At 36.1% G+C, this 12,812-nt stretch overlaps 1 protein-coding gene across 1 annotated transcript in view; it reads left to right on the forward strand.

The window, feature by feature from the left end:
• The window catches only part of MTDH (metadherin), a 32,959-nt gene that overhangs the window by 2,135 nt on the left and 18,012 nt on the right, over window positions 1-12,812 (forward strand). Inside the window, exons 3-7 of the mRNA XM_014965206.1 lie at window positions 4,505-4,609; window positions 8,976-9,057; window positions 9,525-9,704; window positions 11,204-11,272; window positions 12,388-12,639. Of these exons, the coding sequence (XP_014820692.1) occupies window positions 4,505-4,609; window positions 8,976-9,057; window positions 9,525-9,704; window positions 11,204-11,272; window positions 12,388-12,639 (688 nt within the window). The remainder of the gene's footprint in view (window positions 1-4,504; window positions 4,610-8,975; window positions 9,058-9,524; window positions 9,705-11,203; window positions 11,273-12,387; window positions 12,640-12,812) is intronic.

Consider the following 12,812-nt stretch of genomic DNA (forward strand, 5'->3'; position numbering starts at 1 on the left):
TGTAGTGCAGGGCTTCATAAAAGCAAACTTCGTATTAATTTTGTATAGAACTTAATTAACTGAAATTTTTGGTGAATATGAATACTTGTATTGTTTCAAGCTTTTACTCAGGTTTTCACTCAGGGACAAAATAATGAAAGTTAAGGCTATGTAAGAAAAAAATTTTCATAATCAAAAGAGTAAAATAGTTTTTCAGCTGTCAAACTGTCATTCGGTATTTTTTTAATTTTAAAAGTTATTTTAATTTTAAAAGTTATTTTTATAGTACTTCATTATTTCCAAGCAGAGGGGTAAAGAAAGCCCAAACACCCTACCTTTTCCAAAAAGAAAGTGCACAAACCAAATCATTAACTGTAGTGCAAATTTATACCAGGGGCAAAGTTTAATAGGCCTGTCTCCTGCTTATTTTCCAAGACAGGTTTATAGAGACCTGTATTAGTATGTCCCAATATTTTCCAACTTTCACATGAAAAATTCTCGAAATAACATTGGAAATTTAAAGATGCAACAGAAATTCTTAGTGATTGCTGCCTAGTCGTTTTTTGTCATGTGTTGTTGTGTGCTGTGATGCTAATACTGAGGTCTGTGAAGGGAAAAGAGTAAGCCTATTACCAGTAGATTTACTACAGGGTTTGCTATGCCTGGGTCTAGATTTCCATTGCGGGCGTTTCAGAAAGCTTAGAGCAACTGGTCTGTGGCATTAAAGAGCACACTACAGATGTCTAATTAAAAGCTGTAAGTATACTTTAGTACAGAATTCCTGAGCTCATCATAGGGCAGGTGATGCATAACTCATCACTCAGGATCAGAAATGCTCCTCCTTTCTGAGGAAGAGTATTATTGCTTTTTTTCTTGTGTGTGGCTTTATTCAGTTCCTATATAGGTAGAGTACAACTTAGCTGATATTTTTAGTAAACGAACTTTAGTTAAATAGCACTGAGTTGACTGGATGCAGTAGCAACCATGAGACTCTGTTTATTTACTTGCAATGGGCAGACTGAACTAAAAAATGAAGCTGAAACGGTATAGCATTCATTAACACTATAATTAGTTTACAGAGCCAGTTCTGGCTTTCTCCAGCTGCTTGGAGCACTGTAGTATCATGTTATCAATAGTTTAGATTCTGTGCAGTACACCTGAAGCACCTTTCTCTCTCTTTTTTTTTTTTTTTTTTTTTACCCCCAGTTCTTTGTCTCGTGTCAGAGTTCTTTGGCCCCTGTTGCGAACTTTTTTCTTTCCAAAAATCTCTTGAGCTGTAATTTGAATTCCTTTCCCTTCTAAATAATTGCTCTGCCTCTCTTTTTTTTTCTACTTTTTAAACCTTCAGCAGCAAAAAAGGTGAAACTGTTGTTACGTGATTTCTGTACAATGTGCAAAACACCATAGAAACTTGAGAGTAACCGTCTTCTGTACTATGTTACAGCTTCAGAAAGCAATTCATACTATTTGTAGATGCAGAAAATACCAAATTGACTACGCACTTCCTATTGTTTGAAGTACACCTGGACAGTAAATGCTACACATTTTAGTAGAAACATTTGCATTAATGTTTCCTAGTTGATCTACTTGAAAGAGCTTTTCAGGCTGTGACTGCTTGCACTTCATTATGTGCTTATTGCTCTTAGAAATAGACTGCATAAAGACTTTAAAGTGATACTTGCGTGTTGAATTTGTGTATATGTTAGTCAAATTGCACAAGTGGGGCTGTAGGATTCTCCAGTGCTCAAAGAGAAAATTGTGTAGTTTCTTTCTTGAGAGGCTTACAGAAAATAATATTGGCGAACAGATTCTTTCGTTGGCCAAAGATATGCTAAGTAGTCATATCTTTATAATATAACTCTGGACTTTGGCTAATATGGCCTTTGTAAGACTCAAATGATAGCAATTTCATTACTACCATTTGAAGTCTGAAACTGAGTTATCCATTGCACTGTACCATATTTAAAGAACAGTATTTTTCATTTTAACAGTTTTAGCAAAACCTTTATTCTACTTTTGTTTTACGTTAATGCCCTTAAATTAATGTGTGTGAAAAAGGTTTAGTTAAATAATTGGGATTTTAAGATCAGCAGGCAAGAAATGTGTTCAGAAATCAGTACTGTTGTTGATAGCACCATTTTGGCCTTTTTACATCTTCCCCGTAGCTTTTAGGATGAGGGGAAAAAGATGGCAAATAATGAATTGCATAATTTGTGTGCAATAATATTGCCAGTGGATGTTTTATGTATTACCATAAAGTTTTAAACTTAGTATTTTTGGCTGTAGTTGTCTTTTAAAAGAAATGTTTCTGAATACTATAGAAAAGCTTTTTTCTTTCCCGCTTCTGTTACTATCTCTGGTATATCCAAAAATGGTCACATGAATTTTGGTTAAAATTCTATGATTCATCTGTGGGCAGAAAATAAATGTCGAAAGCTTCCACTGAAAAGGAGTCTGTTACAATTCAGGGATACATTCAGGGGGAAATCTATCAAAGTAAAAGTTTTTAAACATATTTCTTATGGTGTTTGTTTACATGATCAGATGATCAGACAGCATTTTAGATAGTCATGTGGGTGAATTTTTCCAGAGGATTCTTAAAGGAAATGATTTAGTTTATTACTTCAGAGAAACAGCTGATTTTTTTTTTTTTTTAATTAAAGATTAAAACTTTTATCTGTTGAATTTTTTAGAAGGATTAAGAAAGTGTTTTTCAATTTAAGGCGTATATATATAATAGCAAAGAAGCAAAGTAAAGTACAGAATTAAAGTTGGCTATAAACATTTTTAACATGAGTCCAATACTAGATGCAGCAAATCTGTTATCTAGCTCTACTGCTAAATGACTTAGAAACAGTGATTCTTTCTCCAGTTTAAGATCTTAAACATCATGGGTACTAACACGGATTGAAAGACATCACACTACTAGTAACATGGCTGTGTGGAATCTGGAGAAAATCGAGGGGTTCAGGAACTGATTTTTGGCAACAGATTATTTTCAAAGATGAAATATCCCTGTGGATACCAAAGATGGTATCCCTGTGGAATCAAGTACTGTGTGCTTTGTTGAGAGGAACTTTTAGAGGGAGTTGTGAGAGGCAGATCTGTAAAATATACTTCATTTTCAGAATGCTGAGGCAAATGTACTGCATCTTAGATGTAAAAAGTCCAGCTTAAAGCTGGCTGTTGCAGGAGAAGAGGGGTTAGGTGACCCGATCTTTCTATTAATAGTTAGAAAATAAGAAGTTGGCATGCTGGCTAACTAGAGTAAGCAATACTGTGTTATGCACTGGTGAAATCATGCCAAGGGTGATTTGTAAGCATAATATAACATGGCAAGACTTCAGTACCTGTACCAGTTGAACTGAGGGTCAGTTCTGACAATTGAAGGGGTCGGTCGCGCTAAGTTGTAATGTTTTTTGTTTTACTATCAAGCAGTCAGATTTGTATGATGCAGAGTTAAAATAGCCTTTGCCTAATAACAAAAATAACTAAAGATAATATAATTCAAACTTTATTTAAATAGAAATTGCAGAAATTAACACAACTATTAAGCAGTTACACTTAATGTCCTATTTAAAAATTTTCAGTCTTTATCTGAAGCATAATGAACATGAATCAGTATGAAATTTGTGTGGACTCAGTATCAATTACTGTTCTTGACAATTGTTTTTCACTCAGTGAAATTAATGGCTAACAGTAGTATAATGCTTTGCTTATTTTCATATTTTCTGTAATTAATCACAGTAACTTCAGTCATAGCTTTTTGTTAACAGTAAACATGACCTAAAAATTAATACATTTTTACATAGTGAATATATAGGCTAAGGTGTATGCCTTTGTTGTTAAAGGTGATGATGGGACAGTGATTAAATTAGTCTCTGAGTTTAAACTTTATATGTTAAATAATACACGCTAATTTTCTTTCCTTTATTATGTGGAAGGGAAAATGGTTAAACTAATGTAACGCTTATAATCAAGTCTGTCTGAAAAGAACAATGGGATGTCATGCTTAGTCATGCTTCATGTTTGGCTTCTAATTTCTCTTCTACTATGAAGTTTAACTTGTGAAGGAAGATACGCTGTGAGGGATACACATAGGTAGACACTGCAGAAATTTGGGCAAGGTAGAAGTTATTTTAAAAATACAGCCCCTTGCTGAACTGCTACAAAGTGGTAAATGTGCTCATTTAGTTAGATAATTTATGGCACATGCATACAAAGAACTGTAGCTGTTCTGAAAGCTGGTAACTTTCAGAAATTTACCTTTTGATAAGCAAGTCCTGTGTTGAGTAGGATTGAAGTAAAATGAGGAGACCTGTTTTCTTTCCTTTCTGGTTTCTGTTTGGTAAATATAGAATTGCAGTAGATATTTTGAGCACCAATCCATGACTCTGCTTTACTTAACAATCTTGCGAGTGTTTTTCAGTCAACAAATAGATGCATTTCAGTAATAGTGTAATTTGAGCTTTGTTTCATCTGCTTTCTCCAAATTTTTTATTATTCACGCTTATTGTTTTCACAGCCTAATGGACGGTCTTTCAATGAAGTATCTGAGGATGAAGTAATACAAACTGTCCGTAAAGAAAATATAAAGCAGCCTGTGGATGCAGAAAAGAAGAATGAAAAGGTCAGTTGTCGATATGAAATTACAGTGTCAAAGTTTAGTGCATGTTATTTCAATATCTAATAATTCTACTTGTGATTTGAATTCCTGATACTTAACATGAGTTAAGAGAAATATTTCTTACAATGAAGAGTACTGCTAATCTAATTTGGTGTTGGAAAGAGCTAAAATAGTATTTTCTTAACTTCTGAGATCATGCCTTATCATGAAACGTTTGCATCAAGCAATCCCCCCCTCCCTGCCCTCTGCTAAACACTGATATCTCTGTTCACCATGTGAAAATGTTAAGCCTACAAAAATTAAGTTTGTGTTTCATCTTTTCTGGCTTTTGTGAAGGTGCAACATAATGATTGCATCTAACTAATGACAGTATTGTTAAGTGGCTTGTAAACAGTCTAACAATTGGGGGACTACTATTCAAAGGATTAAGACCATGTGCCTGTTTATTTCTTTTGTCAGATGTATCCATTAGTGATTAGAGTTCCTAATTTCTGAGGACAAATATGGGCTTTGAAGTCTGGTGTGAGCTTTTTGTTATGCAAATTGAACAGCTACATTAAAAACATCTTTTTAAAGCTTGGTCTGTAGCTTTATCTAAAAGGTAACCATACTAATGCCAATGTTATTTTTTGCACTGTGAGGACTAATATCTTCTAGCTTTATCATAAGTGCTGTCATTTGGAGGCAACGTGGATATATGTATGATAGGTCTTTGACAATAATTTTTGGCTTCATTCTTCTGCTAACATTGTGCATGAAATTTTCCTGCTGTCATGGATGTCTGATTTATTTTCTTCAACGAAATGCATTTGTTCTAACCATACTGAGGAAAAATAAATAACTATGCATAAATAGTCAGAAACCAGTAGTTGATTATTGTAATTTGTTTAGCTCATTCAAGCTTTAATTAACTTACTTGACTATCCTATAGTAACTTATTTTGCGGTTAGTGTGTTGGCTAAAAGACTTTATCCTGGTAGTTGGCTATAGGGCTCTAAATGTTTTTAGCATTGACGAAAAGAAGGGATTTTCTGTGAAATGGGTTTGCCTTAAAATTTCATCTTGCACACTTCATTCTCTTCGCCATGTGTCGTGTATCAGATTGACTTTGTGGGGGTTTTTTAAATAACAAAAAAAAAATTGAACCTGAAGGTATAACTGTATTTTTCTTCTCAACTTTCACTTTATTTCAAGCAGGTTTCCAAGTAGGTAAGGTGTTTAAATGCTAAACTCAAACTTTATCTTAAAATTGCAAACTGAGCTATGTGAATTTTAAAACATTAAATTGAAATTGCAGCTCCAGGAAATCAGTACCACTGTATGGATAAGGATGTTTGTTTAACTAATTATGTTTTTCTGTCTCTTCGGAGAACCCTGAGCAAAGCATGATTGCCTCAGGAGTTGATTGTTACCCCTCAATTAAAAACATCCCCAAGAACTTCCTTTAAACTACAGTTAACTTTACAGGCATCTAATTATTTGGTTAAGCCTCTCGGGGCATCTGTTACATTTGTAATGTTATAAACCTGCTAAGAAGATTGTAAGGTGTCCTGTGTTTGTGCCTTTGTGTAGCTTGGGATGGGTGGTACAAGTCAATGGGTGGGATTTAAGAGGCATGTCTGTGTGTATATATATATAATCTGTGACCTGAAGGGTATAATTGGGGGGGAGTGGGGGGGGCAGGAAGAAGGGGAGGGGGAGAGCTTGAATTTATTTGGATTTATGCTTTCAATGAAAGTCACACTCCCTTTGTGTTTCTGTATTTCTTAGCTGCTTCGGACTTGTAAATTTCATGCATGTTTTTTCCGGGTAGTCATTTAATTTGTATCCTCTTGTTCCTCTTGTTCTGCTTTGCGGGAAAGGAAGTTTTGGGTAACATCTGGATTGTGGCTGTTCATAGGGTTTATGATTCTCTTGACACTTTGAATAGTTTCTTCCTTTTTTTCTGTTTCAGTTGCACAGTACATATTTTCTTTTGGTTTTAGTGTAAGGGACTGTGTCTAAGAAGTGTCTCTGTGGATAGGATTGCAGGATGTTACAACTTTATTGCCCATTCTGTTAGTGAACACACAACTGCTTTGTCTTAAATACTAGAAGTAAGCAGACCCTTAGGGATGAGGAAGAAAAGCTTATTTTTCTATTGCTCTCTCATGGGGGACAGAGCATTTTAAAGGCTTGAAAAATTTTGATAGGCTTCCTGAGTTCCTCCTGTGCTCTGAGGCTGGTGGCAGAGCAAACACTGGCAACCTTCTGTATTACAGAAGGTGAGGCTTTGAATAAACAGGTTTCTGCATAACAATGGGCTGGCTTGCTCAGTAACCTTTAACTCATCTCTTGCTTTTTTTGGTCAGTTTGTTACTGAAATAGTGACTGTTACAGCACTAAGTTCTGCAAGTGATGAGTAAACTTGATAACTAATTATGGTTCTGGTTTCTCAGATGAGGTTCTAGTAGCTCTGTTTAGGAAAGTAAATATATTCTCAAGATTTGAATTCTTGATATTTTTAAAAACAGTGTTTGTTAGTAGCAAACTTATTTTTATAACTGTTAAAGTTTGATGTTTTCATGTCACTATCGCTGTAGAAGCTAGTTATTTAAGAAACTGGAGTTATAACTTGGAGGAACAGTCATCTTAAACTGCTGTCCGGGAGACTTCTGAAGACATTTGTGGTGTTTTAGTGCCAGAGGACAGTTGGGTAGTTACAGCTTTGTGTGTGTGAGATTCTAAGACCTCAACTTCCATTCGCAATGTAGCTGAAAATGAGAGATGCAGGTACAAACTTAATAATCTTTCCTCTGCTTGAGGTCTAAGAAGCAATTCATAACTGTGTTTCATGCTGGTTTTCACTCTGCTTTTTAATTCTTTCCTTAGAAGGTGCTCTGGCAAATAATTTGGCTTGTTCGTATTCTTAGAACTAATTCTTCTTGAGTTGCTTTTGAAGCTGGCCCTTCTCTTGGAGACTTTTCAGAAGTCACATAGCTGGTGTGAGGGTAAAGATAATCTGCTGGGCAAATAAGTGAGAGAATTCAGTTTGGCTGCATTTGTATTGTGGGTCCCCTAGTACAGTAAACCATGAGTTCTCAAGTTAGGTCCCTAAGTGTTAGAGGTGTGTTGGCAGAGCATTGCGTGTAAGCAATGCAATGTTTTTTATCTCTAGTGCTGCACTAACAAGCTGCACTGCTTTCAGTACCTATATTGAAGGTACATGGTACTTGTGGGGCATGCTAACCCAAAGGTGTATGAGCTGTGTGCCATTGTAGGCCTGTAGAATAGCTCCTGCAGCTGTGGTGGTAATTTAGCTGTTACCAATTCTGAATTCCAGAGAGAATGTTATACTTTTCTTGTGCACGTAAGACTAGAAAATCATATCATTTGAACTTGGGTATAAAGCTGGCAATTGCTAGTCTTACTCTGGCAGAAGCATATATTTCAGAAAGACATCCAGCATTCGTAGAGTATCCTTATTCGAATATTCCAGAGACAGTGAATCACTGAATAGTTCCCCATTATAACATCTGAGTGGATAACCATCTTTCTTTGCAAAGGTTTGTCTGGTAGTACATACATCTTTCTTCACTGGATTGAAAACCTTTTCAATACTGTGTTTTCTTTCTAAAAAGGTAGTCAAGTCAATTTGCCCTCACTTCAGCCTATCAAAAGATTCAACACCAAGGATTTCCGAGATATACTCTCTCCCAATATCTTGGGTCACTTTTCATCTTTTTTTCTCAATGTTATCTTTTTAACACTTTATATTACTACCTGTTTCACCACAGCTGCTTGTGGAAGTAGTCATCTCCATATCTTTGTTCCTCTTCATTTATCTGTTCATGTATAGCCAGGAAGTCATAACTGGAGAAACCTAGGGAAAAAACCCTGTGTATCTGTTGTATGAACTATAGTCACAGTTACTGATTTGAAGGCGTTTTCCATGCTGGAATTCTCTTACCCACTTTTTCTAGAGAAGTCACTGTCATTCTTCATTTCTCTATGTGTAACTTCGTACTTGTTTCTGCACAAAATAGATTTTGCCTGAGTGGGATCTGACTGCCAGACAGTTGGTACTGATCTGTGACTGTGATGCCATCAGCGTAGCTTCTTCCACCAGGCTTTGTGCTCTCTACCATAACTAATCATTCCCCCCACCTTCCATTGATGTACTGCATAAGTCTTTCATGTTACTTCAATAATTTTGACTTATGTTGAGGAATTAGTATTGTTCAGCATTATTTCAAGGGACTGTCCATACAAAGGGTTCAAGAAAATCTGTTTTAAATGTACTCCTATATTTTGATGGGGAGGAGTTCTAAATCACTGTGACAAGTGATCACTAATTAATTATTAAGATAATGTTTTATTTTTATTCTAGTCAAAGAAAAAAAAGAAATCAAAGGGAGATGCTAAAACGGTTCAGGATATGTCACGTCTAGATGGAAAGGAAGTTGATGAAGGTACTGAACACGAACACACACACACAAATGCAATTAGATATATTTTTGGTTTAAATGCTGGTTAACAACATTTACAAGTTTGTGCTTCATAAGAAAACACAAACTCATTTTGTCATAACTCCACAGTTGTATCTGGAAATCTGATCTTTGAAAAAGCAGTATTTAGCAACTTCAACAGATTTTAAGTTAAACAACTTACAAAAAACTGAGAAAAGTTGTTAATAGTAGGGCCCTCATGTTGTTCCTGTTTTGTTCTGTGAAGCAAAGTATTACCACATTGCATCCAGAAAAACTTACCTGTGGCCACTTGTTCAAGTTTTCAAACTAATGTTGAAGTTGACTGCCATGTCTGTGATTTCTAAGCTAAATCTGTACTCAAGCTTCAAATTGAAATGAAACAAGCTAAAACTCTTTCCTTTTTGCTCTCTGACTTATTCAGTGTTGTTTTCACTTGGTGGATGTTTTAGGAGCCTGGGAAACTAAAATCAGTAACCGAGAGAAGCGGCAGCAGCGTAAGCGGGACAAGGTGCTGACCGATGGTGGCTCAGGAGAATCAAATCTCCAAGGGGTGGAAAATGCAGTTACTGTATCCATTGAACAACTGATGCCTACACCATCGCTTCCAGTTGGTCTCAGAAAAAATAAAGGTATGATGGTCAATAGGGCTGTGAATGTGTTCTAGAAAGATAACTTTACTTGAATGCTTAAATAGTGACTCTGTTTTGGATGTATGGTAGGTATGTTTGGAGGTGTAACTCATGAGGAAATTGTTCCAGGCCATGTAAAGGTACTTATTGTGCAAAGCTCCCCCTTTTTTGAGCCACGCTTTTGGGGAAGCTCAGGAGAGAATGTTCTGGTGTAAGGAGTTGAGACACTGGCCTCCACACTGATACCTTCACAGCTTCATAGGCATATGGCCCATTCCTTTGCTTGTAGTCTGCTGACTCTGTCCTTTATGTTTCTGGAACCTTCAAAGGCACCCTTAGATCTGCTGCAGGCAACACCAACTCCTTACCATTTTGAACACTTCCCTGTGGGAAGGTTGTGCCTGTGAGACCTCTTTGTCCACATTAAGCAGTGACTGATGTGTATTTTTTCCAACATTATTTAGTAGTACCTGTGTTAAAGTTGTTCATAATGGTGGGGCACATCTTCCTGAGACTTAGCAACCAATTATTATAACTAAGGATTTAATAAGGAAATGAAGGCTTTAGCTTCTGTGGGTGCTACTTTAAAAAAAAAAAAGTTGCATAGGCTTGTTTAAACCGTGTGTAGGCACAAGAATTCATATTTGGCTGCCACTGAGAAATGGTTTAAGAACCTAAAAGAATCTGAAGACACAAACAATTCAGCTTTTGGACATACTTTTTGTCTATTGTTACACTTGGTGCTCTAATTAGATGAAACTTGATGTTCTAGCAAAGTGGCAAAAAAACCTAGCCTAGCAGCTGTCTGGTACCTTTTAACAATATAATGAAATTTTTGTGCCTTACCTGGTGTTTATATTGACACTTGTTTTCATCTTGACTGAGTGCATGGTTCTTTTCCTTGAGGACTAGATCAATTGTTTCCTGTTTTCTATTTTTTTTTTCCCATCCATATACATACAAACAAATTCACAAAATGATAATTCCAACTGTCTACATACTTTGTGGCTGGCCATAACTACTGTAACCTCTCTAGCCAGAGTCATTTATGCATCATATGTTCTTATGTATCACCTTGTACCAGACTAGTAGGAAGAGAATTCAGCCGTATGTAGTGTTTTCGTGATAAGGTGGAAGTTAGAAATAGCTATATGTTTCTGAAATGCTTAGAGCTGCCCTTTGCTTGAAAATGACAGCCTCTGTTTTAGATTTCTGCTCACCATTCTTGGGGAAACTGCTAGAGGTCTTTGAAATCTGCCCTTGATTTATAGGCCCCAATAGTTCATTCAACCTGCAAAATAAACACAAATAATAAAAAGTAGAGCATTTTCATTTTATTGTTAAGTTTTCTGAAAATGTCTTAATTTACTTTCAGATATTGATGGCTTTTTGCTTAAAATATCAGTGATGGATACTCTTTTAGAAGATTTTTACAGGTGTTGCTATTTGGGGGAAAAAAAAAAAAACTTTACCTCTGTTTTGTCTTACTTCTGAATCAGGTGATGCACTTCTGAACGCGCAAGTTAGCAGCTCTAAGCCTGCAAAGGGGGAGTCATCAATTCCACAAGGTAAAAGGCTTTCATTATTATGCATCCTAATTAACTAGAAAAGTGTTTTACAGAAGTGAAAACACAAATTGCCGGTGCAAGATTTTGTGCAGTTACTGATCTGGAACTTTATTATGCAGCTGGCTTTTATGGTTATGCAAATGTTATACTTCTAAGTTGTAGTTACTTCTTAATAGGTTAGTAGGCCTGTGCTATGTGTAGGAAAAGGATTCAGTATCTGGAATTTTCAGCCAGATTACCTGTTATACAAATTGTTACTTACAGAACAGTAAATTCTCAAGCTCCACTTAAAAATTCTTTATGCTAGCTTTTCAAACTTACTTTTTTGTGTTAATCAACTGAGTATTTGCTCAAAGAAAAACTTAATATAGATAACTGCAAGGAGCACAAAGATACCAGTCCTGATTCTTGCTATGACTAGTAATTCCTCAGGGTAGACTGTTGCAGATAGACTTGTGGTCTTTTACCTTAATGTAACATGAAATATATTGCTTAGGAATTATTTTGAGTGTTATCATGGGTTTTTTTGATGGACTTTAGTCCATCAAAGTTGGACTTTGATGGACTTTATGGTCAATATGATACCTGAGCTCTTTGCAAATACTGTGTAGTGTTTGGGAACCTCTTTCTAATCCTTGATTCCTTCTACTTTCTGCCTAGAGAACTGCTGTGAGCAGCTATGAAACAGAAATTATTCTCCATTTAGTGCTTTGGGCTTTCCACAAATCATAAACATACTCTGTAAGAGAAATTACCTGGCAGTGTTGGATGCACCCCCACCCCTTTTTTTTTATGGGTGTTTTTGTTTGTTTTTTGTAATTTAGAGGGACTGATTCACGGAGATAGCAGCCCTATAACAAAAGGGACAGGGATGCAGGAAGGAGAGTGCAGTTTGGTGCTGTTTTTTCCTCATTCTTCAAGTTAGTAGACAGATGGTACATATCATCTGAACTGGAAAATCAGCTGAGACAGAGCAGCAGCTCTTCTATATCACACTGGTGTAGCAAAGCTGCTTTTGTACTTTTTATTGTTGAGTCTGTGTTCACGTAAATAATATTATAATTCTTCCTCCAGTTCTTACTTTATATAATGCTTTCATTATCCTTGTATTTAAGTTTCTCCAGGATTGAGTGAAAGCCATACAGTAAATGGAGGAAGCTGGAATGAGAAGTCTGTAAAAACCTCCTCACAGATTGGTGTAGGGGAGGAGAAATGGACATCTGTTCCCTCAACTGCAGCTGGGAAGAGGAAGGCTGAGACATCAGCTTGGGGCCAGGACACTGGAGATGCTAATGGAAATGGAAAGGACTGGGGTGTAACCCTGGTGGGCAGGCCCTGGAAAGAGCGTTCTTTGTTCACTTCTATTGGTAAGCTATTCCAGAGAAAATTTGTTTCATTTAAGCATTTTTTTTATATATTTTTTTTTAATAGTGAATCTCTTCAAGACTACTTTAATGGTTCAACATAAAGCTATTTGAGTGGTCTAGTGAAGTGTGAACTAAGCCATTTCTGTTTAAGTTCTGATGGTTTAACATCAAAC

Source organism: Calidris pugnax, unplaced genomic scaffold (assembly GCF_001431845.1).
Source record: "Calidris pugnax isolate Ruff unplaced genomic scaffold, ASM143184v1 scaffold41, whole genome shotgun sequence".
Classification (NCBI taxonomy): domain Eukaryota; kingdom Metazoa; phylum Chordata; class Aves; order Charadriiformes; family Scolopacidae; genus Calidris; species Calidris pugnax.